Source organism: Pantherophis guttatus, chromosome 5 (assembly GCF_059756535.1).
Source record: "Pantherophis guttatus breed Tessera chromosome 5, ASM5975653v1, whole genome shotgun sequence".
Classification (NCBI taxonomy): Eukaryota; Metazoa; Chordata; class Lepidosauria; order Squamata; family Colubridae; genus Pantherophis; species Pantherophis guttatus.
Genome location: NC_142067.1, coordinates 67,904,030 through 67,929,863, shown reverse-complemented (window position 1 = coordinate 67,929,863; position 25,834 = coordinate 67,904,030). Strand labels below are relative to the sequence as shown.

At 38.2% G+C, this 25,834-nt stretch overlaps 1 protein-coding gene across 5 annotated transcripts in view; it reads right to left on the bottom strand.

The window, feature by feature from the left end:
* DMD (dystrophin) overlaps positions 1-25,834 on the bottom strand; it is a 2,041,544-nt gene that overhangs the window by 406,565 nt on the left and 1,609,145 nt on the right. For all 5 annotated transcript variants that reach the window (XM_087871305.1, XM_087871306.1, XM_087871307.1 and 2 more), the window contains one exon: positions 25,069-25,337. In XM_087871305.1, the coding sequence (XP_087727431.1) occupies positions 25,069-25,337 (269 nt within the window). The remainder of the gene's footprint in view (positions 1-25,068; positions 25,338-25,834) is intronic.

Genomic DNA, 25,834 nt, shown 5'->3' with positions numbered 1-25,834 from the left:
AAGCTCCATCTGGAACCTATCAGGTTCCATCAGGCGCCTGGGGTGGAACCATCTTACCGGCTCCGCCTCCCTGCGGCAGGGTGCAGCGGTTCGAAGGTCGAGATGAAGGAGCGAGTGATCTGACCATGACAAGGGCTTGGTGACTATATCCCCTATCTCAAGATCACTCAGCCACTGTCCAGAGACAAAAACCAGATCCAGCGTGTTTCCCCCCGTGTGGGTAGGGCCTTGAATTAACTGGGTCAGGTCCATGGCTGTCATGGAAGCCATGAACTCCTGAGCCACCTCAGACGCCTCACCCACGGACGGCAGGTTGAAATCCCCCATGACCATGAGCCTGGGGGTATCAACCGCCACTGCGGCGATGACGTTGAGTAGCTTGGGCAGGGCTGTTGCCACGTGGCAGGGAGCCAGGTACGTGATCAGCAAACCCATCTGAACCACATGACCCCACTTCACGAGGAGGGACTCACAGCTGGCCGTCTGAGGAACAGTGGCCTCCCTCGGTCTCAGATCTTCTTTAATAATAACCGCTACTCCCCCGCCACTGCCCTGTAACCTCGGCCGATGGAATGCGAGGAAACCTGGTGGGCACATCTCGACGAGGGGGAGCCCCCTTCCTGGCCCAACCAGGTCTCCGTAATACCTGCCAGGTCCGCTCCCCCCTCACAAATAAGATCACAAATGACGGGGGCTTTATTTATTACGGACCTGGCATTGCACAGCATCAGCCGAAGGGTCGGGTCCTGAGGGTCTGTGCAACCTGGAGAACGGGTGGAGCCTTGGGGACCGGAGCATGTCACCGCTTGTAAACAGCGGGTACGTGCTCCCTTGACTTGATATGGCCCCCTGCTCCCACCATACCTACCCCTCCCACTCACGGTAATGATATTCAGAACACTATCTGGACAAACTATGACTCCCCCCTCGACCCCGAGATCCCCACCTCCCATGCCGTGCTTCCTTGCCAGGCCCACCCCTCCCCTTTGTGGGCTATCCCCCATACCCACGACCTGCATTCCAATCAAACCCTCCCCCTCCCTAGAACCCCTTAAAAATTTACAAAAATTTTTGATATAAAACCCCTCAACCCTCTAGTTTTTGCATGCCACCTCTTGGGGTTCCAAATCCCGTCATCGAGGTGGGCCCTCGATAAAGTGGAGGGCCAAACTTGCGAGAGGGGGGAGTCTCGCAATGCTAGCAGGTCGGCTTTCTTGTACGTCATTGTACGCCCGAGTCCAAGGTGGAAAAGAGGGCCAGTCCAGGGTTCATAGTCCAGAGAGACCCTTCAGGGTACAGATGGATTTCATAGAATTTCATAGAATTTCATAGAATTTCATAGAATTTCATAGAATTGGGTGGGAAAAAATTGTTGTAATACTTGTTAAAACTTTTTAATAAAAAAAAAAGGCAATGGGATCCGTGTACACGAAGAACATGGCGGTGACGAACATGGCAGCTGGGGCGAGCGACTGGTTCGGGGGCATGGCCAGCCAGCCATCGCTAATGGTTCGGCAACCTTGGCCAAATTTCCACCAATGATTCGCACGAACCGGTGCAAACCAGTAGCAACCCACTGCTGATGTAACCGTTCTTCATATGTTTTAGTCTCCAGTCCCCTAATCATCCTGGTTGCTCTCCTCTGCACTATTTCTAGAGTCTCAACAACTTTTTTTATAGTGTGGTGACCAAAACTGGATGCAGTACTCTAGGTGTGGTCTTACTAAGGCTTTATAGAGTGGTATTAGTACCTCACTTGATCTTGATTGTATCCCTCTGTTAATGCAATTTAGGATTGCATTGGCTTTTTTAGCTGCTGCTGCACACTCCTGGCTCATATTTTGCTGATTGTCCACTAAGATTCCAAGATCCCTCTCACAGTCATTGCTATTAAGCCTGGTTTCCCCCAGTGTGCTTTTGGTTTATATGTGTGCTTTTGATTTTTCTTATCTAAATGTAAGACTTTACTTTTCTCTACATTGAATTTCATTTTGTTAGATAGGGCCCAGTGTTCAAGTCTGTCAAGATCCATTTGGATATTGAGCCTATCTTCTTAGCTACTCCTCCCAGCTTAGTATCATCTGCAAATTTGGTGAGTTCCCCTCCTATTCCCTCATCTAAGTCAGTTATGAAGATATTGAAGAGTACTGGGCCTAAGATGGAACCTTGTGGCACCCCATTGCTTACTCCATGTAGACTTAGACCCATTAAGGGCTACTCTTTAAGTATGGTTTATCTCTCCTCGGTTAAGTTTCAGATTCTTTATTCCCCCATTTATCCCAACCCTATCTCCAAAATATCTCAGCATCTTTGCGTTTGTATTTGGAAAAGAATGGTATAATTTTGGTCATTCACATACTGGCAAGAAATCATCATGTTTGAGAGTTTGAGAGTTTTCATAAAGTTGTTAGATAATATGGTATATTTGAGATACTGATTTTGACAAGATGGAAGATGGAATATTTAAGATATTAAGCCAAAAGTTTTTTTTATAAACAAGATCTTATTATTTTTTTAAAATACTGCCTTTTAAAAATATTCAATCAACTCTAAGCTCTTCTTCTATTACTAATGTATGCATTTTCATAACTCATGAAACATACATCCTGAAAGTCTCCCCTTTAAAAGATTCCTGTTGATGCCGATAAGTTCCATTATACAACCAAGAAGATATTAACTCAATCTATATCAAGCACAACATTCAGGTCACCATGGAGATGAATAATTTGAACAGTGAATTCTGGGGAAAATGTATTACAATAGGCTTTTTTGTGATCTTTATTCTCATGTACCAGAATTCAATAGGCTTCTGTCTACCCAGATTGCTAAACTGCTCAGCTTTCCTGAGACACAGTAGCAGCAGAGACAAAAGATTTCTTTAATAGCATCACTGTCATAGGCTAGTCTTTCAAAGGAGGGTTTTTGTTTTTTTGTTTTTTTGCTAACAGCACTCTAGCCCTTTTCACTTTCTTGCCAACAGCTTATTTGAAAACCAGGCAGTTTGATTAACTGTACTCAGTAGAAAAGGCCATTAAAAGATGGTTATTTCTATTGCATGGCCCATTTCCTATTTTATAGGTTAATCAGGATTTGACAGAATTGCTCGATGATGGAAGGAACATCACCAAAACAGACCCATCAGCCTCCTGCAGTGGACTCTCTGTACCAATCCATCACCTCTCCAGAATAGTTCTACCATCTGGAACACTAAAAATACTGTGCACAAATCATCTTTTCAGAAAGGTAGAATTATAGTATATTTATAGTACAATTATAGTAGGCCAGTATAACTCTCCATTCCACCCTAGCCTCCAAAATTCTACCTGCTACTACATATGGCTAAAGCCAAGTAGGCCACTCTTAACAAAACTAAATCATCTTGCTTGTCTTAGACAGAGTCCAAGATGCTACTATTTTCCCAGTTATGTACCTGGTAATCAGCAATTCATTTTCAGTTCAGGAAACTGTCAGCAAGACTATTGAGTTTCTCAGGGGAAAACAACCTTCTGCTCCATTTATTCTCATTAATAAATTAACTTGTTCCTCTCCCCATATCTGCTTTGACTTCTCTTGTTAAAAAGAAAACAAAATCTCCACTCCAGAAGAAGAAACACAAAGAGACTCTTAATTCAGGATTTTCTCTACTATCTACTAGCACCTACTATCTGGAACGAGCTCCCCCCAGAGATACGGAGGATCCCGGATCTGCGCACCTTCCGCCGTGCCTTAAAGACCTTACTATTTCACCAGGCCGGCCTGGCCTAATTTTCCCCCTCTTTATAAAAGATTTTTAAAATTTTAAATATTTTTTAGTATTTATATATTCAATTTTAAATTGGTTTTAAAAGTTTGGGGTTTTAAATTTGTCGGGGCCAAAATTATTTAATTTGATTTTATTCTATTTTTTAAATTTTGTATTGTATGTGTTTTTATTGTTTGGCTGTGCACCGCCCTGAGTCCTTCGGGAGTAGGGCGGTATAGAAATCTAATAAATAATAATAATAATAATAAAATTAAATTTTCCAATAGGATGCAAGCTTTTGAAAATATTACTTTGGAAAAGATTTAAAAAGTATAAATAATCCTTAGAGGAGTATGACTCAGTTCATCCACTATGTTAGCAAAGGCTAATTAAAAGATTACTGAAACAAAAAACCCTCATATTTTGTCTTAGTATGCCCATATAAACATTTCATTGAAATTGGTGAAATGTACTTATCAAAATGTAAAATTTAGTGGACTTCTGGTTTGGCATTGTGGTGAGGCAGTCAGACATAGTGGGGCTCCACGAATCCTGACCAATTCTTCTCCAATAGGAGGCCCTAAGGGGCCAAAGTCACCCTGGAGGGGTGACAAAGAAAGGAAGGATTCCTTGTCAATCGTGGGAGACTGGTGGCTCTCTTGCTAGATCCGAGGTGCCCTCCCAACCAATGAAGAACAGACATGGCCATTATAGCTGGAACAAAGCTGGGGCAACCGAAGAAGAAATGAGCTGGAGCGGTGTGTGAACAGAGGATTGGAACTGGGTGAGACGATTTTCAACTTCTTTATTAGAGACCCACCCTAAATAAAAGAATTTTTGAAAGACTCCAAAGAGCAGAAAGCGGTGAATTAATACACGGAGACAAATTATAGACCCAAAAATTAAATTTTAACAGAAGAATATGAAGTTTCAAAATATAGAAAGACTGAACTGGAATCTGTGGTGCTGTGAAATGTGATTTTAATTTGTTGGACACGTTGTTTGACTGCTGGAAGAAATTATATTAAAAAAATGCTTTCCCCCCCCTGTTGTTGAACTTTGACAATCAGCTGTTAGAGCTTCTGCCTCGTTTTGGTACTGGAATTTAGAGTTGGAATGTCATTTACTGGCCAAAGAAGATACTACATTATTATATGGTTGGAAAGGACCTTGAAAAAAAAGCCAGGGTTGATAAAAAAGAAAGGACAGTCAAGATTGATAAGAAGAGAAACAAAGTGAAAGGCAAATAACATCAGTCTTTTTGGTTTTTTCCTTTCTATCTACTTGTTTTCTGGTGGCTTGGGAGTAACTGGTGAGCCATTTGAAATTTCTCAAAGAATTATAAATAATAGGAATTGCTGTTGAAACTGAATACCTGATTTTGTGAATTAACGAGACATGGGAAATTTGGTGGGCCATTCTGGATTACAAATACTATTCGATGGAATATTTTACAAGGCAAAAGAAGAAAAACTAAACATGACCTACAAATTTGAATAATTCAGAGGGAGCAAAACGGCAGACTTTGAGGACTACAAATACTGTGGATTTTGAGGAACAGTTCAGGGACTGAGCAAATTCTTCTAATATTGGCTTTTTGATGTTTTTGGTCATTTGGGACACTGGGACCTGGATGGATTGCTGAATAACTTTTAGCCCACTAAAATAAAGCAAAATGTTACAACAAGGAAGAACAAATCTCAAACAGAAATCAGTTTCAAGATATCCAGGAAGCTATGACAAGGAACCATAGGGAGATGATGGAACTGATGCACGATACAGATGTGAGATCAGGAAATCTCCAGCAAATGATAATGAAAAATGAACAAAAAATGCAGACAACAGAGAAAAATTCAGAAGGAATAGAGGAAAGAAGAGAGGAGATAAATCAACAAATGATACAAGTAGATAAAGATACAGAAAAGATAGTAAAAATTCTTGAAATAGAGCAGGTTGACTATTTTTCAAGAGGCCAAAATGTAGAAAAGAGTAAAGAGAAAGATCCCCTAGAAGGGATGAAAGAGTCATTGATGGGTATTTTAGAGAGTAGACAATGAGAGGCAAATGTGGAGGCACAGGAAATGTTTAGTCTAAACATAAGTGATGTAGAGGGATACAAGATGCCAAGGGAGGAGCATGGGAGATTGATCAAAAAGTCAATAAAAGTTGAAATACTAAAAAGGGCAAGAGATGATGGATAGATACAGAATACCTCTTAATATGGGATTTGTCTTACTAAAGATTAGAAAATAAAAGTAGAAAGTAGAAATTGGGAAAATGTTATTATGCATACTGTCACATGAAATAAGCTACTATAATTGCTATGTATATGTAAATGTAAATGTTAAAAGTTGAAAGACTACTACCATGCATGTTTAAGTAGTAAAGAGCAAGAGATGATGGATGGATACATAATACTTTTTACTATGGGAATTGTAGACAGGTAGAAAGTAGAAATTGGGAAAACATTACAAAATTTATTTATTTTATTTTATTAAATTTCTATACCACCCTTCTCCCGAAGGACTCAGGGTGGTGTACAGCCAGAAATAAAAATATGACAATATAAAAATTAAAAACAATTTAAAACAATTAAATCAATTGGCCGAAAATTCTAATAAAACAACCCATTAAAATAGTAAAAATATTATTATTATTTAGGCCAGCCCTGCTTGTTGGAATAGTAATGTTTTTAGGGCACGGCAAAAGGTACGCAGGTAGGGAATCCTACGAATCTCCGGGGGCAGCTCATTCCAGAGGGTGGGGGCCCCCACAGAGAAAGCTCTCCCCTTGGGGGTCATCAGCTGACATTGTCTAGCTGATGGCATCCGGAGGAGCCCCTCTCTGTGGGAGCGTACCAGCCGATGGGAGGCTATCGGTGGCAGAAGGTGGTCTCGTAGATACCCAGGGCCCATGCCATGGAGCGCTTTAAAGGTGGTGACCAACACCTTGAATCGCACCCGGAAGACCACCGGGAGCCAGTACAGCTTGCGCAGGAGCGGTGTTACATGGGAGCGTCAAGTCGCTCCCATAATTACCCGCGCGGCCACATTCTGGACCAGTTGGAGCCTCCGGGTGCTCTTCAAGGGGAGCCCCATGTAGAGAGTGTTACAATAGTCCAGACGGGAAGTGACGAGGGCATGTGTGACTGCGTAAGAAGTCCCGATCCAGAAAGGGACGCAACTGGTAAATCAGGAGAACCTGATAAAAAGCCCCCCTGGCCACAGCCGTCAGATGGTCTTCTAAGGACAGCTGTGAGTCCAGGAGGACACACAAGTTGCGAGCCCTCTCTGAGGGGGTCAAGATCTCACCCCCAATAGTCAGTGATGGAGTCAACTGACTATGATGGGACGCCGGAAACCACAGCCACTCGGTCTTGGAAGGATTAAGTCTGAGCTTGTTCCTCTGTACTGTATAATACATTAAACTGTATAATAAATTATAACTACAATGTATATGTAAATCTTAGAAGTTGAAAGATTATTATTATGTATACCTAAACAGTATTATTATTGTTATTAGTACTCTGTATAAGGTAAATTGACCCAGATAATGTACTTGTTCACTAAGTACTCATATATGTTAAAGAAAAAACCATAAATAAAATTTAAAAAAAATTAAAATTTAATTTTATGCTCCATATGGACAGATAATGTTGGGATTACAAGTAAGAAGAATAATATATGAATTTGATTTAGTGGCTCATAAGAATATATGAAATCATGTGAATAATTACAACAATACAGTATTCAGAATTTGTCTTCCAGAAAATTAAAATAAGTTCAAGACAAAGATTTTTCTTGGAAAACAGGCATTTGATCTGGGATTATCTCTTTACAACTATGGTAAAGATTTTATCTCTTTTCTATCCCTTCTTAAAATAACCACCCCCTTAAATATTTTTGTTTATGTTTGCTATCCAATGTGTCACAAGCATAACAAAGAATTTTTCTCATTCTCCACATAATTGTATTCCTTGGAAACACTGTGGAGTTGGGAAATAATAATGTGAAATTAGTTCCTTTCTGGTCCGGAACTGTATAATTCAAATAGTAACAGAGTTTTGATTGCCCCTGAGGAATCTTGTCCAAAGCTTGTGAAATGAATTGATACCTTTCTTACCAATAGCAGGGAATGGTGCATGTGATATAGCTAACTATAGTGAAATAACTGAGGCTGGTAATTATTACTGTCTATATTGATAATATAGATAATATAAATAATATATGTCTAAATGGATAATGTCTACATCTATATTTACATGTAACTATATTGTCTCTGAATTATTAAAAAGCATTATGTGACAGTTTCAACTGACCAAAGTTATAGTGGGTAGACAAGGTATCTGGTTCCATTTGGTAATCACTATTACATATAAAAGATTGTTATTGGACTTTAAGAAGAATATATGGCAAAAGGCATGAATTAATAAATACAATGAATGAAATAAAATAGAACGTACCTGTGAAATTAAAAGAAAGAGGAAGGAAATCTAAATGAAGGTAGCTTGAGTCTGTGGAGTTCATTTGATTAATACACACATTAAATTTAAGGTTAAAGGTTTAAAATACACATGATTCCATAAATTATTGATAATTGCATGTTATATTTCAGTGGATTGTGATAATCAAAACAAACAAACAGATATGAGAAAATTTGTATAGAATTCTCAAATTAGGTGACATAAATTAGTAGGAATAATATGAGAGAGTACAGAAAAATTAACTGGGTCATTTAGTGATCTGTAATGAATAAGAATGAAAACTGGTGAGTATTCTTTATTGAAAAGCATTAGAAAATAGATCAAACTCCTCCCCTCCCCCAAATGAATGGCAAATCTGATGGAAATAAATTCCCATTGCTAATTGAAAAAGAGTTCAGCATGGAACTAAAAGTAGAAGAAACTGGTATAGGAATAAGAATTATATATTATAGAATTGATAATGATATGATATAAACATTTTCATCAAAAAGGTGATTAATAAATCCCAAAAGCTATGAAAATGTTGAAAAATACTTAGATTGCATATGTAGATAATAACAGAAAAAGCATTAAAATATTGATATGATTTGCTTATGGATTGAATACATTCTTGCTGTATTGTTCTATACAATAGAATTTAATGGAATTTAATGGAATTTTATGAATTTAATGGAAAGTGAATATTATATAAGCAACTTTTCTAAAGAACAAAAACATATTTGGAATAAAATAGTATATTTCAATCTAATTCTCATGCTGATTATGTACTGTCGGAACTGCTAAATATATTAATGTAATGAATTTATCTTCTATTTAGGCTAAATCTGAGAATTATTATCCAAATTCTTTAAATTCCTGACAAATATTGGGATATTATTTGTGTGGAAATTAGTTTTACCATCTTAAAACTGCAAGACAAATATGGAAGCAACATATCAAGTAAACCTTTTGATTATGTACCAGCAATTTTTAAACAACTCTTTAGAATTATGATCTTCATTTGAAAAAAACGAACCCTAAAATATTTCTTTCACATTCTTCCATCTTAGAAATAAAATATCATTTACTAACAGTAATAAAAGTAATCCTTTAAAAAGCAGTATTTCCAAACCTTGATATGTTTAATGTGATATATTCCCATATTGGGAAGCTACTAAAAAAAATAGCCATGCTAATGTGGAAAGTCAAAATGAATTGCTATAGTAATAGATTGTTTATAAAGAACTGTAATTTGTTGGTGGCATCCAAGAAATGTATGATTGGTCTCATCCGAGACAATGATGAATCTGCATACAGACAGGAGGTTGAACAACTAGCCTCATGGTGCGACCGGAACAATCTGGAATTGAACACACTCAAAACCATAGAAATGGTGGTAGACTTTAGGAGAAACTCTCCCATACTACCACCTCTTACAATACTAGACAAGACAATATCAACAGTAAGACCTTCGAATTTCTAGGTTCTATCATATCTCAATGTCACTGCGTTAAGTGTTTGCCAGCTGAGCTTCCATTCTGAGCAGTACAGTAGTCTGCCGGAGAACTTATCTGTAGTAATTGAGATAAGGCTGTCTTGTGATTTCTGAGATACTGCGCATGTCTACATTCTTTCTTTTCTAACTTCCTGATTTTCCTTTGTCCGGTAATGATGTAATTAGCTAGTTTGTTTTACTTTTATAATAAAATGTTTCTTAGAATACATTTGGGTTTTCTTTCTTTGAGAGTATACACCATGGAAAACAAGATCCATTCACCTCTAATTAATTACAGTTTCTTTCTTTGAGAGTATACACCATGGAAAACAAGACCCATTCACCTCTTAATTAATTACAGTTTCCCCGGGGGGGAACGAGGCTGATTCACACTTCGACAATGGTAGCAGAGGATGGTTTTGATTTATTTTGTTTTCCTTGGCTGTTGCTCAACTGATAAGCGAATAGGTCCGTGATGGCGAACCTATGGCACATGTGCCACAGGTGGCACATGTAGCCATATCAGTGGACACACCAGCTTAGCTCTGGCATGCATGTGCGTGCCGGCCAGCTGATTTTCGGGCCTTCTGGGCCCAACAGAAGTAGGGAAACAGGCTGTTTCCTGCCTCTGGAAGGCCTGGGTGGGGGGGTGAGGAAGGCCCGTTTTTCTTTCTCACCTAGAGAGGCTCTGGAGGCTGGGGACAGCAAAAAAGTCACTTCCTGTCCAACCGGGAGTTGGGAAATGTGCCATTTCAAGCCTCCAGAGGGCCTCCAAGGGGGGGGGAGGCTGTTTTTGCCCTCCCCAGATGCATAGAGAGGATTTGGAGCCAGGTGAGAAAGAAAAATGGGCCTACTGGGCCATTGCATGCCAGGAGCGGGGGGGAGGGTGGTTGTGCACACAAGCACAGGGTGGGGCACATAGAATTATGGGTGTAGGCACGCGCATGCGTGAACCTCCCCCCCCTTCCTGGCATGCGATGGCAAGAAGGTTAGCCATCACTGGAATAGGCTATTAAGCAGATAGATTAGTCGGCGACCGAAGAACGCTGATTATTTACTGCAAATATGCCAAGAAAGAAAAAGAAAACCAAATATAGAGCACAGTCTGCTGAAGAGATAAATGTCTCTGATCTCTCTGATGAAGAAGCAAAAAGAATTTTACACAGACTTTCAACTTTTCAAACACTGCTTGCTTCAGCAACCAGACTGGAGGAATGTGCTGTTGGAGGTGCTGTTGGGGAAGCTTATCCTGAAGGCGACGTGCTGAGGTCAGTGACACCCTCTTATGTTTCTTCAAGCCTCCAGTTAATTACTAAAGAATTTACTAAAAAAGCCCAGGTATTTGAAAGGCTTGGTGCCAAACCTAAAATTCCACAAGCGGCTGGGTTTTCTTTACCCACAGAGAGAGGTGATATTCATTATTCTCATCTGAGCCCTGAACAAACCCAGCATGAGAAGGCTGTAAAAAGTTATTGTGATCAAATAGAGTTTCTGGAACATGAGCTGCACAAGGCAAAAGTGTTTGTTTCTATACTTAAGCCAGATAAGCGGGACTCTCATCTTTTTCAAATTCCTGAGTCCTCCATTTTGCCTTCTTCTTCGAAGCCAAAGCCACTTCCCCAGGAGGGTTTTGTGTCAGGCAAATCAGAACAGAGAGCTGGGTACACGTCACATGTGTCTAGTGATGTTGTCCCTTCTCAGATTTCACATGACGTTGATAGAGAAGCAAAGTTTTCTGCAATGCCCGAAACTAATGTTGTGGCACCACCTGCTGGCAAAAATAATTTACAAGATAAAGCTGAAATGCATTCCACGATGCAACAGCAGTTAAGAAAATTACATCAGACTTTTTCAACCATATCCCTAACTCAATCAAGTCTGCAGGCTGCAATGCCACATGTGTCTCCACAGGCTCAATCATCAGACCCCCTGGTGGTACTGATGATGTTTTTGTCCAAATTCCTAATTTAGATGGAGCACAGCAACGCTTAATGCAGCCAAGACAAGTGCCAGCGCCTCCAGCAGGCCATATTAATATTGCAGCTCAGGCACCAGCGGCAGCTGGAGCACAACAATCATGAGTCCAAATACAGCAGCCTCAGGTTCAAGTATAAGTGCCTTTAGCTGCACAGCCCGCCCAGCCAGGACCAGTGCCTGTTCCAGCATCACGAGTGTTTTTACCTGCACAATTACCAGCACCTCAAATGTATGTTCCTCAACAGGCATCTTCTGTTGTTCCACTGGCTGGTGATTCAAAATTAAAGAGTTCAGGACAAAATTATAAAGCATGGGTCAGTGAGGTTGGACGTTTACTCCGTAGAGAAGGTACCCATTGCATGGTGTTTAATCCTCCTGGGCAGCTATGGACTCCTGCAATAAGATACTAAAGCATGCAAAACATTATGGATGTCCATGGATACTGAACTGCAGGTTACTTTTCCACCTGATGCAACTGCCCAACAAATTTGGGCCCAATTAGAAACATGCTACCGGCATGTTTCAATTGAATCTACATGTTTGCTCTTGTCTGAGTTCCATGGTTCGAGAATAAAACCTGGTGAATATATTGGAGAACATTTAACTAAAATGAAAGGAATGAGGAAGGATTTGGGTGAAAGAGGCTATAATATTGATGATTGTCAAATGATCAGCATTATTATTAACTCATTGAATTATGAATGGAAAGATGCCATTTCAAAGATTAATCAAGTGCCTATTGCTCAACACACAGTGGATCATGTATGCAGAATTTTAATTGAAGAAGAGGCATTTATGTTAGCAACGCCACATTTGAGAGGACCACCTGCATCAAGAGCTCCAGCGAGGCATCCCTTCTGAGGAAGAGCCTACGTTCCAAGGATGCCAAGATGCTACATCTGTAATCTATGGGACATGCCACCCAGGATTGTCCCCAATGATTTCCAGCTCCCGTCACGTACCAGCCCAGAGGGACAGACTCCAGAGGAGGCAGAGGCAGAGGTGGAAGACAAGGGCGTTGTGGCGTGATCCGCAAGCTCCACTCACTACATTGGATTTAACCAACGATCCACAACCTCATCCAGAATATGACAGACAACTTCTGTGGACTTTGGATAGTGGCACAGCATTGCATGTTACCTACAGAAAGGAACTTTTCACAGAGATGCATGAGCCTGAACTACGTGAATTTATTCTTTTTCCAATCATCCTTGTCAGGTCGTAGGAAAAGGAACTGTTTATGTTGAAGAGCTTGATGCATTCATTCCTGATGTTTATTATATACCAACAGCAACTAGTAGTTTGCTTAGTCAGAGTCACTTGTCTAGAGTATTAAAGTTCCAGGTCCACCACCTTGAAAAAGCAAGTTATATAGTTAAAAATGGAGATATTGTTGCTGAAACCATGTTAATTGGTGGTGTTTATTACATAAAGCCAAAGTCTAAACCGCAAGCACAGGCAAGTATACAGACTTCAACAGGCCCAGAGAGAGATATTCCAGAGAGAGATCCTGTTGCTACTCCAAAGGCTCCTAAAGCCAACAAAAAGAAAATTAGGAAACAGGTTGCTCAGAGTAAGCCTGAGGTTCCTGACAAAACTGTTAATGTTGAAAATTCACTAACTGGTAAACCTTTGCATTACAGGTGTATCCATAAGTGGCACAGAAGACTGGGGCATGCCAGTTTCCGTGTTCTTAGGAAGATGCCAGAGTTTGCGAGACGTTTGGATCTAAAGGGGTGTAAGGTGTTTTTGGATTGTGCTGTCTGCAAGAAAGCCAAATCCAAAGCAGCATCCATTCCAAAACGTGCTACACGCCTGTCAACATGCATTTTTGATTTGGTACACACTGACATAGTAGCTCCTTTTACGCCAACACTTGGTGGTAAAAAATATTTTCTAACAATTGTTGATAATTACTCTAGATATGGATATGTGTATCCTATGAAAGAAAAATCTGAGACCTTTCAGATCTTTAAAGACTTTGCCGCTCTTGTTTATACCCAACATGGAGTTAGCATCGCCAGAATTCAAGGTGATCGTGGTGCTGAATTCATGTCTCAGCGATTCCAGGACTGGATGCATAAGAATGGAATTCTTCATCAGACCTCGGCCCCTTATACACTGGCTCAGAATGGGGTGGTAGAAAGGTGACAAGGGGTCCTGCAAACCATGATGTGTTGTCTCCTAGAAGATGTCAACCTCAGTATCCCATACTGGGGTGAAGCTATTAAATATGCAAAGTACATTGTCAACCGTACTTGGAGTAGTGTAATAAGTCAGACTCCTTTCTTCATGTTGTATGGGTACAAGCCCTATCTCAAACACCTCCATATTTTTGGTTCATACGCTATGGTGAACATTCCCTTAGCTCAAAGAAGGAAAGGAGGTCCAGCAGCAAAGAGGATGAGATTTATGGGTATTGATGATAACTCAAAGTGGAGCAAATTTATTGACTCCAAACATGTAATAGTGATTTCCCAATCCACCAATTTTGAGGAAGATGCTGACTGGTCCAGGATTCACTCCAATGATCCTGGAGTTTACTTTCCTAGAGATGATGTTGCTGATGCCTCACAGTCTGATGATCAAGATTCAATAGCAAATGTTCCAGCCACTAGTTCTTCTCAATCTGATGTTCCGTCTTCGCAAGCCGCCGATGCTGATGCTAGCGACGATGGTGAAGACGAGGATGAAACGGAAGAAGAATGGATGGTTGTTCCGAGGCATTCCAAGAGGGCCACAAAGGGGATCCCTCCACAGTGATATTCGTGGCAACTGACAAAAACACCCTTGCCTTTGATTTGTACTGTTACACTTCCTCCTGATAAGTTTACACAAATCAAGCATCTTCCTGACTCAGAGCAAGAGAAGTGGTATGAGGCAATGCAGGCTGAAATGGACAGTCTAAAGAAACTTAAGGTGTTTATGCCTGCAAAACCTCCAGCAAACAAAAAAGTCATTGGCACTCGATGGGTCTACAGAATCAAAAAGAAGCCAAATGGTGAGTCATTGTACAAGGCCAGACTTGTAGCTCAGGGTTTCGCTCAACGTTATCCTGAGGACTACACAAATACCTACTCACCGACAGTCCAGACTGAGAGTGTAAAAATTGCTTTAGCCACTGCCACTATCCTTGATTTAGAAGCTTTCCAGTTCAATGTTGACACGGCTTATCTACATGCTGACCTGGATGAGGAGATCTATATAAGAGGTCCTCCAGGGTTCCGACAGCAAGAAGGGGATACCTGGTTTCTACACAAAAGTCTTTATGGTCTGAAACAGTCTGGTTTAATGTGGTACTTATGTCTTACTGAAAAACTAAATTCAATGGGCTTTATTAAGTCCGAAACTGATGAATGCGTGTTTACAAAAAGATCTGATAATATATATGAGATAGTTCTTGTTTATGTTGATGATATTGTTTATATTGGTCCAAATAAGCAGATGAGTGATAATTTTGCTAAAGCTTTGCAAAGATATTTCACATTGAAATCTTTAGGTCATGTTAACACTTATTTAGGTGTTCAGATTGATAAAACACAGAAGGGGTTTAGTCTTTCACAAGAGGATAAAATTGAAAAAAATTTGCATCATTGCAACATGAAAGATGCTAATACAGTACGCATACCCATGCAAACAGATTTTCACAACTTGACACATGAACCAAGTCCTGAGTTCGAGGATCAAACACTCTATCGTTCAGTTATTGGGTCACTGTTGTATATTAGTAGTTGGACTAGACCCGACATTGCACTTAGTGTTAATCTCTTGTCACGACACATAGGTAAGGCAAAATAGTTTCATTGGGCATGGGTTAAGAAATTATTGAAATACCTAAAACACACTAAAAATATGAGGTTATTGTTAGAACCGGCACACACTGATCATGCAGAATTATGTTGTTATGCAGATTCTGATTGCGCGAGTGATAAGAAATCACGTAAAAGTACTTCAGGTTATATGATGTTCTTAAATGGATGTCCTGTTTACTGGCATGTGCGAAAACAGAATTTTGTTTCTTGTTCATCTACTGAAGCTGAATATGCTTGTGTTTCAGATGCATGTAATTCTCTAACGTGGTTTGATGCTTTGGTCACAGATATCTGTACACACCCGATCCGACCGATCACCGTGATGGAAGACAATGAATCTGTGGTTTATATTTCTGAATCACGTTTCACGGGTTCTAGGTCCAGACACATTGACATCCATTACAAAAATATAAAACAATTAGTGAAACAAGGTTTTGTAAAATTGCAGTATGTGTCTACACATAATCAGATTGCTGACATGCTCAACAAACCACTTCCAGCAGCTCAGCACGAGTATCTGCGTAAGAAGATGTGCCTTAACTGATGGCAGTACCTGATGTCCCCTCAACTGACAAAGAAGGGGTTGTCACTGCGTTAAGTGTTTGCCAGTTGAGCTTCCATTCTGAGCAGTACGGTAGTCTGTAGGAGAACTTATCTGTAGTAACTTCCTGATTTTCCTTTGTCCGGTAATGATGTAATTAGCTAGTTTGTTTTACTTTTATAATAAAATGTTTCTTAGAATACATTCGGGTTTTCTTTCTTTGAGAGTATACACCATGGAAAACAAGATCCATTCACCTTTAATTAATTACAGTTTCCCCAGGGGGGGAACGAGGCTGATTCACGCTTCGACACTCAAGACCTAAAATGGACAGTTAACATCAAAAATATCATCAAAAAAGCACAACAAAGAATGTTCTTTCTGCACCAACTCAGGAAGCTCAAACTGCCCAAGGAGCTGCTGATACAGTTCTACAGAGGAATTATTGAGTCTGTCATCTGCACCTCTATAAGTGTCTGGTTTGGTTCTGGAACCCAACAAGACAGACACAGACTTCAGAGGATAATTAGAACTTCAGAAAAAACAATTACTACCAACCTGTCTTCCATTGAGGACCTCAAAAAGAGGGCTGTGAAAATATTTACAGACCCCTCGCATCCTGGACATAACTCCTACCCTCAAAATGACGCTATAGAATAGGGGACTTCAACTTTGACAACTTTATGACTTGTGGACTTCAACTCCCAGAATTCTGGGATTCTGGGAGTTGAAGTCCACAAGTCTTAAAGTTGCCAAGGTTGGAGACCCCTGCTATAGAGCACTGCACACCAGAACAACTAGACACAAGAACAGTTTTTTCCCAAACACCATCACTCTGCTAAACAAATAATTCCCACAACACTGTCAAGCTATTCACTAAGTCTGCATTACTATTACTATTAATCTTCTCATCGTTCCTATCACCCACCTCCTCCCACTTATGACTGCATGACTGTAACTTCGTTGCTTGTATCCTTACGATTTATATTGATTGTTTCCTAGTATGATTTGATTGCTTATTTGTACACTATGACTATCATTAAGTGTTGTACCTTATGATTCTTTTTTTATTGCAAAAGTTTTACAATTACATTTTCACCCCATTTTCCCCCCCAACCCACCCCATACTCCCCACCCTAACCACCCCGAACCCCCCCTAACCCTCCCCCCTGACTTCCACAGAATATAGTCCCATCAAAATCCCCTTTTTATAAAACCTGAACCCCTCAAACCCCCTTATAATTTTTCATCTTCTCAAAATTCATACATTTCTATTTTTATATAATACTTTCAATAAAAAGCTATTTGATACTTCCTAATTTGATATTTGTTCTGCACATAATCTATCAATTTTTTCCATTCCCATTCATAAGTCTCTTGTGAGTGATCTTTTAAATATGCTGAAATCTTCGCCATCTCCGCAAAACTGGCCATCTTCAAAGTCCATTCTTCAATAGTGGGCAATGCTTCATTTTTCCAATATTTACCTATCAATAATCTCGCTGCTGTTATCATGTACAATATCAACTTAGTTTCATCCAATGTAAAACCCTTGACTATACCCAATAAAAACAATTGTGGAGAAAACTGAATTTTTTTCTTCAAAACATTCTGCATAACCCACCATATTTTTATCCAAAAAGCCTTAACTTTCTTACAGTTCCACCAGACATGATAATATGTAGCATCTAAACAATCACATCTCCAACATTTTGGCTGAACATTAGGATACATACAGGATAATTTCTTGGGGTCTAAATGCCATCTGTAAAACATTTTATAAAAATTTTCCCTCAAATTCTGCGATTGTGTAAATTTAACATTCTGAACCCATATTTTTTCCCGTGTTTCCAACATCACTGGTTCTGCAAAATTCTGTGCCCACTTAATCATGCAATCTTTAACCAATTCAGTTTCTGAATCCCTTTCTAACAAAACATCATATAACCTTTTAATATGCATTGGACCTTTCTCTTTTATATGTCTAACCAATTCTTCCTCATTATACCAGTTTTTTGGTCCTCTTTCCATCTCAATTGAAGTTGATTATACTGTAACCAAGTTAGATTAATCCTTTCTTCCAACAGTGTCTCTAATGTCTTCAGTTGCCATCTGCCCGCATCTGTAAAAAGAACCTCTTTGAATAAAAAACCCCCGAGTGACATTATATTTGTATTCCACATGATATGACCAAGATCCAGCCATAACGGTATTTTGTAATCCCATTTGAATCGGTGCTTCTTCCAAACTCTCATCAAGGACTCTCTAAGTATATGGCTTTTGAACACTTTATCCACTTTATTTTCATAAAATAAGTAAGCGTGCCAACCAAATTCAAGATCAAAACTTTCTATATTCAATATTCCAGTCTTTTTCCTTCCAAACCAATCGCTTGCTTGAGTCAAAGCTGCTGCTTCATAGTATAAATGTAGGTTTGGAAGTTTAAGACCTCCCCTTTCTGGAACATCTTGCATAATTTTCAGTTTCACTCTCGGTTTTTTCTCGTTCCAGACAAACTTATTCACTCCACTTTGCCATTCTTTCAACTGTTTATCACTTTTAAGCACCGGTATCATTTGAAACAAAAAAAGAAATCTTGGCAAAATATTCATCTTAACTGCTGCTATTCTTCCAAGTAGAGAAAGCTGCAGTTTCTTCCAAGTCTCCATATCTTTTTGTACATCTCGCCACAACACCTCATAATTATTTTGAAACAATTTCATATTTGATTCTGCAACCTGAACTCCTAGATATTTAACCTTTGATACAATCTCAAAACCTGCCCTTCTTTCAAGTTCGTATTTTCGATCTTGTGTCATATTTTTAGCTATCATCTTAGTTTTTTTCTGGTTCAATCTAAATCCTGATACAGTACCATAGTCCTTTATAATGTCTTTCATCTGGATTATTGATTCCATCGGGTGTGTTAGGGTAACAACCAGATCATCTGCAAATGCCCTTATTCTGTAATCCTCTTGCCTTATCACTATACCTTTCAAGATATTCAAATCCCGTATTGTATTCAACAAAACTTCTAGTGTTAAAATAAATAACAATGGGGATAACGGACATCCTTGTCTTGTTCCTTTTTCAATATTAAAATCTGTTGTTAAACTTCCATTAATAATAATCTGTGCCTTTTGCTCTTGGTAAATTGCTGAAACCACCTGTATAAATTGATCCCCAAAATCCATCTTTTTTAAAGTCTTTAATAGAAAATTCCAGTCCACTCTATCAAAGGCCTTCTCCGCATCCAAGAAGACCAGCACTGCAGGGATCTGTTTATTCTTCTCAAGATATTCCAATAAGTCTATAACTTGCCTTACATTGTCCTTCATGTATCTGCCCTCTATAAATCCCGCTTGATCATCATGAATCACCTCTTGAATTAATGGCATCAGCCTGTTGGCTAACACTTTTGCATAAATTTTATAGTCATCATCCACAAGAGATATTGGTCTATAGTTCTCCGGTTTTTTAGGACCTGCTTGCTCTTTTGGTATCAAAGAAATATAAGCTGTTTTCCATGATGGGGGTATTTTACCCCCTTGTTGTATATTACAAAATAAGTCTTTGAGTTGTTCCACCATTTCTGCTTGCAGAGTTTTATAATACACTGCTGTCAAGCCATCCGTTCCAGGAGCTTTAGCTGTTTTCAGTTGTTTAATTGCTGCAATTATCTCCTCAACTGTTATAGGATAATTCATTCTTTCCTTTTGTTGGTTAGTAACTTTTGTAACTCTTTTATTTTCTAAATATTTTTCTATAAGTCCATTCTGTATATCATCTTTAGCGTATAATTTAGTATAATAATCTACAAAAACTTCTTTAATTAATTTTTGTTGAGAAATTTCTTTCCCTCCAATATCAATGCAATCAATAGTCTGCATACTCTGCTTCTTCCTTAATGTATAGGCCAGCCATCTGCCCGGTTTATTGGCATTACAAAATGTATTATGCTTTGCATATTGTAAATTTGTTGCAGCTTGTTCCGCCATAAGCATTTGGAATTGATCTTTCAAAAGTTTTATAACACCACGTATTCTTTCATCTGTTGGATTTTTAATAAGTAACTGTTCTTTTTTCTTTATTTCCACTTCGATTTCAGATCTTTTCTTTTGTCTGTTCAATTTGTGTTTAGAGTTCATGTGAATGAGTACCCCTCTCATATACGCTTTACTCGCATCCCACACAATTTCGATAGGGATGCCCTTATTCAAATTAATTTCAAAAAATTCTTTCATCTGCTTTTTAAGTTCTATTATATTTTTTTCATATCTGAACAAATTTTCATTTAATCTCCATGATCTTCTCTCAGTCTTTCCAGTCTCAATTTCTATCCATACTGGACTATGATCAGATAGAGTTCTTGGAAAGATCTTAGTTCTTTTTGTTTTAACAAGTAAGTCATTTGATAATAAGATAAAATCAATCCTTGAAAAAGATCTATGTCTATCAGAGAAAAAAGTATAGTCCAAGTCTTTTGAGTTATATATTCTCCACACATCTTTTAATTCCAAATCTTCTTTCAAATTAAAAAAAGTTTGTGGTAGTCTGATCCTTGACTTCGCCAGACTTTTTTTATCTAATTTAGAATCAATCACTCCATTCCAGTCTCCCATAATCAAAATAGATCTATAGTCCCATTGCAATATTTTAGTATGCAAAGTTTTATAAAAGTGATCCTGTTGTTGGTTAGGAGCATAAATTCCAATCACAAGAATTTGGCCATATACAGTGTACAGTTCAATTGCTACAAACCTACCACCTTCGTCTGCTTCTATAATTTTTGCTGATAATCTTTTATTTATGTAAATAATCACACCATTCTTTTTTTCCAAGTTTGAAGCTATAAAATGTGTTCCTAATTTTGAATTTATCAAATATTTTTGATCTTGTGTTCTGACATGAGTTTCTTGTAAACAAATTATATCATTATTAAATTGTTTCAAATATGTAAATATCTTCTTCCTTTTCTGTGGTGAGTTCAGTCCATTCACATTCCAAGATAAAAACTTAACCGTCATGTATGCCTTTTTGAAGCGACGAGCAGAATTGCCGGATATCTTCCGAGACCTTCGGCTTTGCTCCCCCCATGGCTTCACTTTGTTGTGTAGTACTCTTGACTCCTTTTTTATATTGTTGTGCCTTAGCTCTTTTTTGTAATTGTTTTTCTTTGAGTTATTTAGAAACTGCACGAGTTATTCGCTGGTCTTTGGCTTCAGCCATACGAGCTAGGTCCAAGGCCACATCTCTTATAGTCAAAATTGGAGAAGATTCTAACAGGGGCTCTTCCAGATAACCTCCTACAGCACCCTGCACTTCCATTGGCTCTGATTCAATCTGCTTAGGCTGCTCTTCCAACTCTTGCTGAAATTGCTTCTCCTTATCACTCTCCTTTATCTCCAACACAGTAGATGTACGTGGGGATGGTGGTCTCTCCTTAAAAACGGTATAGTAAAAATGTTCCGCCTTTTCAACAGTATTCAGTCGATATCTTTCTCCATTGTACTTCAAGATTATACCAGTTGGGGCATCCCACTGAAATGGAATCTCTAATTTTTTTAAATCATTTACTAAAAAACCAAAATCTTTTCTATCTTTCAACATCTTTGGCGGAAGTTCTTTGTAAATTCCAATTTGAGTTCCCTCCACTTGCACAGAAGAAAGAAAAGATTTTTGCAAAATATCATTTCTCATTCTTCTATCTGTGAAATATATCACCACATCTCTAGGCAATTGTCTTTGTCTGGCCACCCACGAATTCACTCTGTAAATTTTGTCTATTTTGTAAAAAATCTCATCAGAATTGATTTTTAACAACACAGCCAAGGCATCAGCACAAACCTGTCTCAAATCTTGTCGGTCATTCTCCTTAATACCTCTGAGTCTTATTGCAAATTCCATAGACCGGAATTGCATCATCGTAATTTCGTTTTCAACTCTCTGCATTTTATTATCCACATCAGAAATTTTAAAATCAGTATCCTTTATTTTGACATTCACTTCTGATTTAAATTCTTCCAATTTAGAGTCCACTTTAATAATAATTTCTGACAAGCCAGAGACCACATTTGATAGTTTATCAGTCACCTTGCCATAATTCTCTTACACCAACTTTTTCATTTCAATAATTTCCTGCTTGATTTCCTGTTGAGATTTTTGGAATTTATCATCCATTTCCTGTTGAGATTTTTGGAAATTATCATCCAGAGCCTGAGTTATAATTTTTTTTAAACTTTCAAAATCAAAATCTGTTTTCTGACTCTGCTGAGCAGAAGAAGACTGCTCTTCAGGCTTGTGTGTGGGGGATCCCCCCCCTGCTGCCTTGCCTTCCTATTTTTTAGAAGCCATTCTGCCACGTAGATTAGATTTTCTAAAAAAGGAAATCCTTTTTCCTTTTCCAGCACCACAAAGTCCTCTAAAAAAATCCCCCAGTTTTAGTCGAGTGGGAAATAGAATTAAACTAAAGCGAGCTCAGCTTATTTTAAAAAGGATTTTTTTCTCCTCTTCTCCTGTTTGCTTGCTACAAGCAGCACAACAATGTAACTTATTAGAATAGCTTTACAAGACCACTCTCCCTTTCAGCTTGTTAACGCTGGAGCGGCGCCATCTTTTCAAGCCGCTTCCGCTCGCTCTAATTTTTACTTAGATCGAAAAGTCACAAAGAAAGAAAAATACTTGCAATTTCTTGGTTTGAAGGTTCAGGTTATTTTGTCCAATAGTTAAAAAAGTTGCTTTCAATCAATTTAGGTGTTTGCTGCAGCCGGCTTGCTCTGCAACAAGCAGAGTCGTCCCACGCCGTCCGGAGTCTCCACAAGTTGAAAGGGAGCCACGCCTGTTTCCTCCCCAGTAGCAAACTTCTGGGGGTTCACAGGGGCTCGACCTGCGCCTTGGTTACTCTTCTCCTTCAAATCCTGCAGATTCTGGAGTTTTCAAGCCGCTTCTCACAATCGAAGCGGCTCTACAAACGGCGGGGCTGGCGGTCCTTAGAAAGGGACCGTCTTCACCGGAGGCAAGCAAACCGGAAGTCCCATACCTTATGATTCTTGACAAATGTATCTTGACTTTTTGTGTATACTGAGAGTATATGCACCAAAGACAAATTCCTTGTGTGTCCAATCACACTTGGCCAATAAAGAATTCTATTCTATTCTATTCTATTCTGTTCTGTTCTGTTCTGTTCTGTTCTGTTCTATTCTATTCTAAATGTATTCATTTCTCTACCCTAACTCTATCATAAGGTATGCAAAGTGCATGAAGAATGTAAAATGATCTAACCAGTCAAAATACAAATAAAATAGATTAAAATCAATACAGACTCAACAACCATGGGATTATTTCCCTAGAAAACTCCCATATTCACATGAACCAAAGTGTTCTTATCAACCTTGAATTCAGTAGAACCCTTCTGATATCTTCAAAACCCATATAGACAAAATTGGCACTTAAATATTCTCTTGCTAGTATATGTTTCATAAGGCTTCAGATCTGTGTTCAATAATGGCAAAAGAAGAAAGAATACCAGACACCTAATACATAGTACTGATTTCACTGTGTTTTCTTTGACAGAAAAAAACCTGATCTAACGTTGGTGCTCATAGGAGATTGTATCTATTTCTTCAAAATGGAAAAGATAAATTCTAGCTTGTTGAAAAAGAATTGTTCTCTATGGATGAACTAAATAAATAATTTTCCTTATTCTAGCCATACCAACCAACATAATTTAATACAGTACGTTATTTTTTTTTTGTAATGCATCCTGAAATATAATTCAGTTGTCAACTTCATGTAAATTGCTAAAAACCATATTTTCATAATGCACTCTAATAAAGAGAAATGAACATTTTTAAACTTGTGATAACCTTAGCAAAAGGATGTAAAGAGATGAGAGTGGAAAATGGAAGAGGAATAGGGTGACAAAGGAAAGACATGGCTAAACAAAAAGGTCAAGGGATAACCTTGTTTGCAACCAAGAAATTAGGAAAAAATATAGGTCACAAAGAACAGAACAGAGGCAGGGGAGAGAGAGAATTTAGGAAAAACAAAGTCACAAAAATAAATGAAATTACAAAATAGTCCTACATAAGTAGGCCCTCCTGGATCCTCAAACCTTTTCATCCCACTTTTCTCTGAAGGGATATAAAACAGAAATCAATAAATTTATATAAAGGATAAAAAATGGACAAGAAGAGGGTGACCAGTAGTAAGGAAGATGGACTTGGTTACAGTGGCAATGAGTGCACTGTTGCAAGAACTGAAGGAACAAGTTAGGGATAGATCATCGAGGAGAATATCTTCATGGCTGCTAAGAGTCATCAATTACTTGGCAACAATAATCGATCTATCAATTAATGAATATAAGTAGTATAGAAATGAAAGCATTTTCTTGCATCCTATGAAGTGGATAATTAGCCCATAAAGTAACTATAATTTTGCTGACATTTGGTAATTTTTTCATAATGTATATATAAAAAATAAATTTGGTTACATTAACAATAAATAGATAAATGAAGTTTCCTAAAAATGCACAATTAAAAAAAAAATTTTTTTTAAATTTGATTTATATGCCACCTTTCTCCGGAGACTCAGGGCGGCTTACAATGCGTTAAACAATAGCCTTCATTCTTTTGTATATTTTATACAAAGTCAGCTTATTGCCCCCACAAACTGGGTCCTCATTTCACCTACCTTAGAAAGGATGGAAGGCTGAGTCAACCTTGAGCCTTGGAGAGATTTGAACCAGCAGAAATTGCAGGCAGCTGTGTTAATAACAGGGTGCACTAAACCACTGTACTATCAAGGCTCTTTACATATTTGACATATAAAACCAAATGCCTTTGGAATTTTTCACTATCCTACATTTTAAAGCACAACTAAGTTATTTAAGATAGCAGTAATATGTTTTTATTTATATTTTATCTCAATATTCATTGTGATTATTTAAAATAATTATGAATTCTCTCTTGGTGTTGAAGCTACAGCAGAATGTTAAGTGTATGTTAATGCAAATAGCACTGAACAAAAATACAATTTTACCTTCAGTTTTTCAAGATGATCCTGCAGTGAGTCAATGAGCAAATCCCCAACTGGCTGCCAAGACTCTTTGACAGTTTCTGCCTGATGCAGTTTTAGATCGAAATCATCCATTGCCTCATGAAGCTCTTGTAGTCTTTCAAGGGCTTCATCAATCTTTTTTTGCCAGTCAGAAGATTGTAGATTCAATTTATCCCATTCTGTTTTAACATCAACTGCCTGCTTCTTTAGGAATTGAGTTACATTCTGGACTCTTTCACCCGGAGACAGCTCTAAAAGCGAAGCACATAGATAACATAAATAAAATTTAAAAACAAAATCTCAATTTTTTTTATTATTATCAGGCAAAAACATTCAAGTGTTATATCCGTGGCACTGGCTCAAATTGAGTAGTATCATGGTGTTCTATCAGTGGCATTAAGTCTACCTGAATGGCATCATGGTCACTCTTTCCATATATTTGAAGCAATATTAGATTAGAATATGCAAAGACAGTATTGGGATTAGAAATACAAAGTGTAAACTTACTTTAATTTTATATATTAGTGTTTTATTCCTGATTCTAGAATCTTCTCTATGCCAAGGAATACGGATTTAGAATAATAATCAATAAATTACACATAATAATTGTGCCCAATATTGCTATGCTCATAAATCTGCAAATAGATTATTGTTTAAATTCTGTGTATTCTCCTTATTCTTATCATATTAAACTTGCAAAGATTTAGAGAGATCCAATAAGAATGGATAGATTTTTTATTTTAGCCAC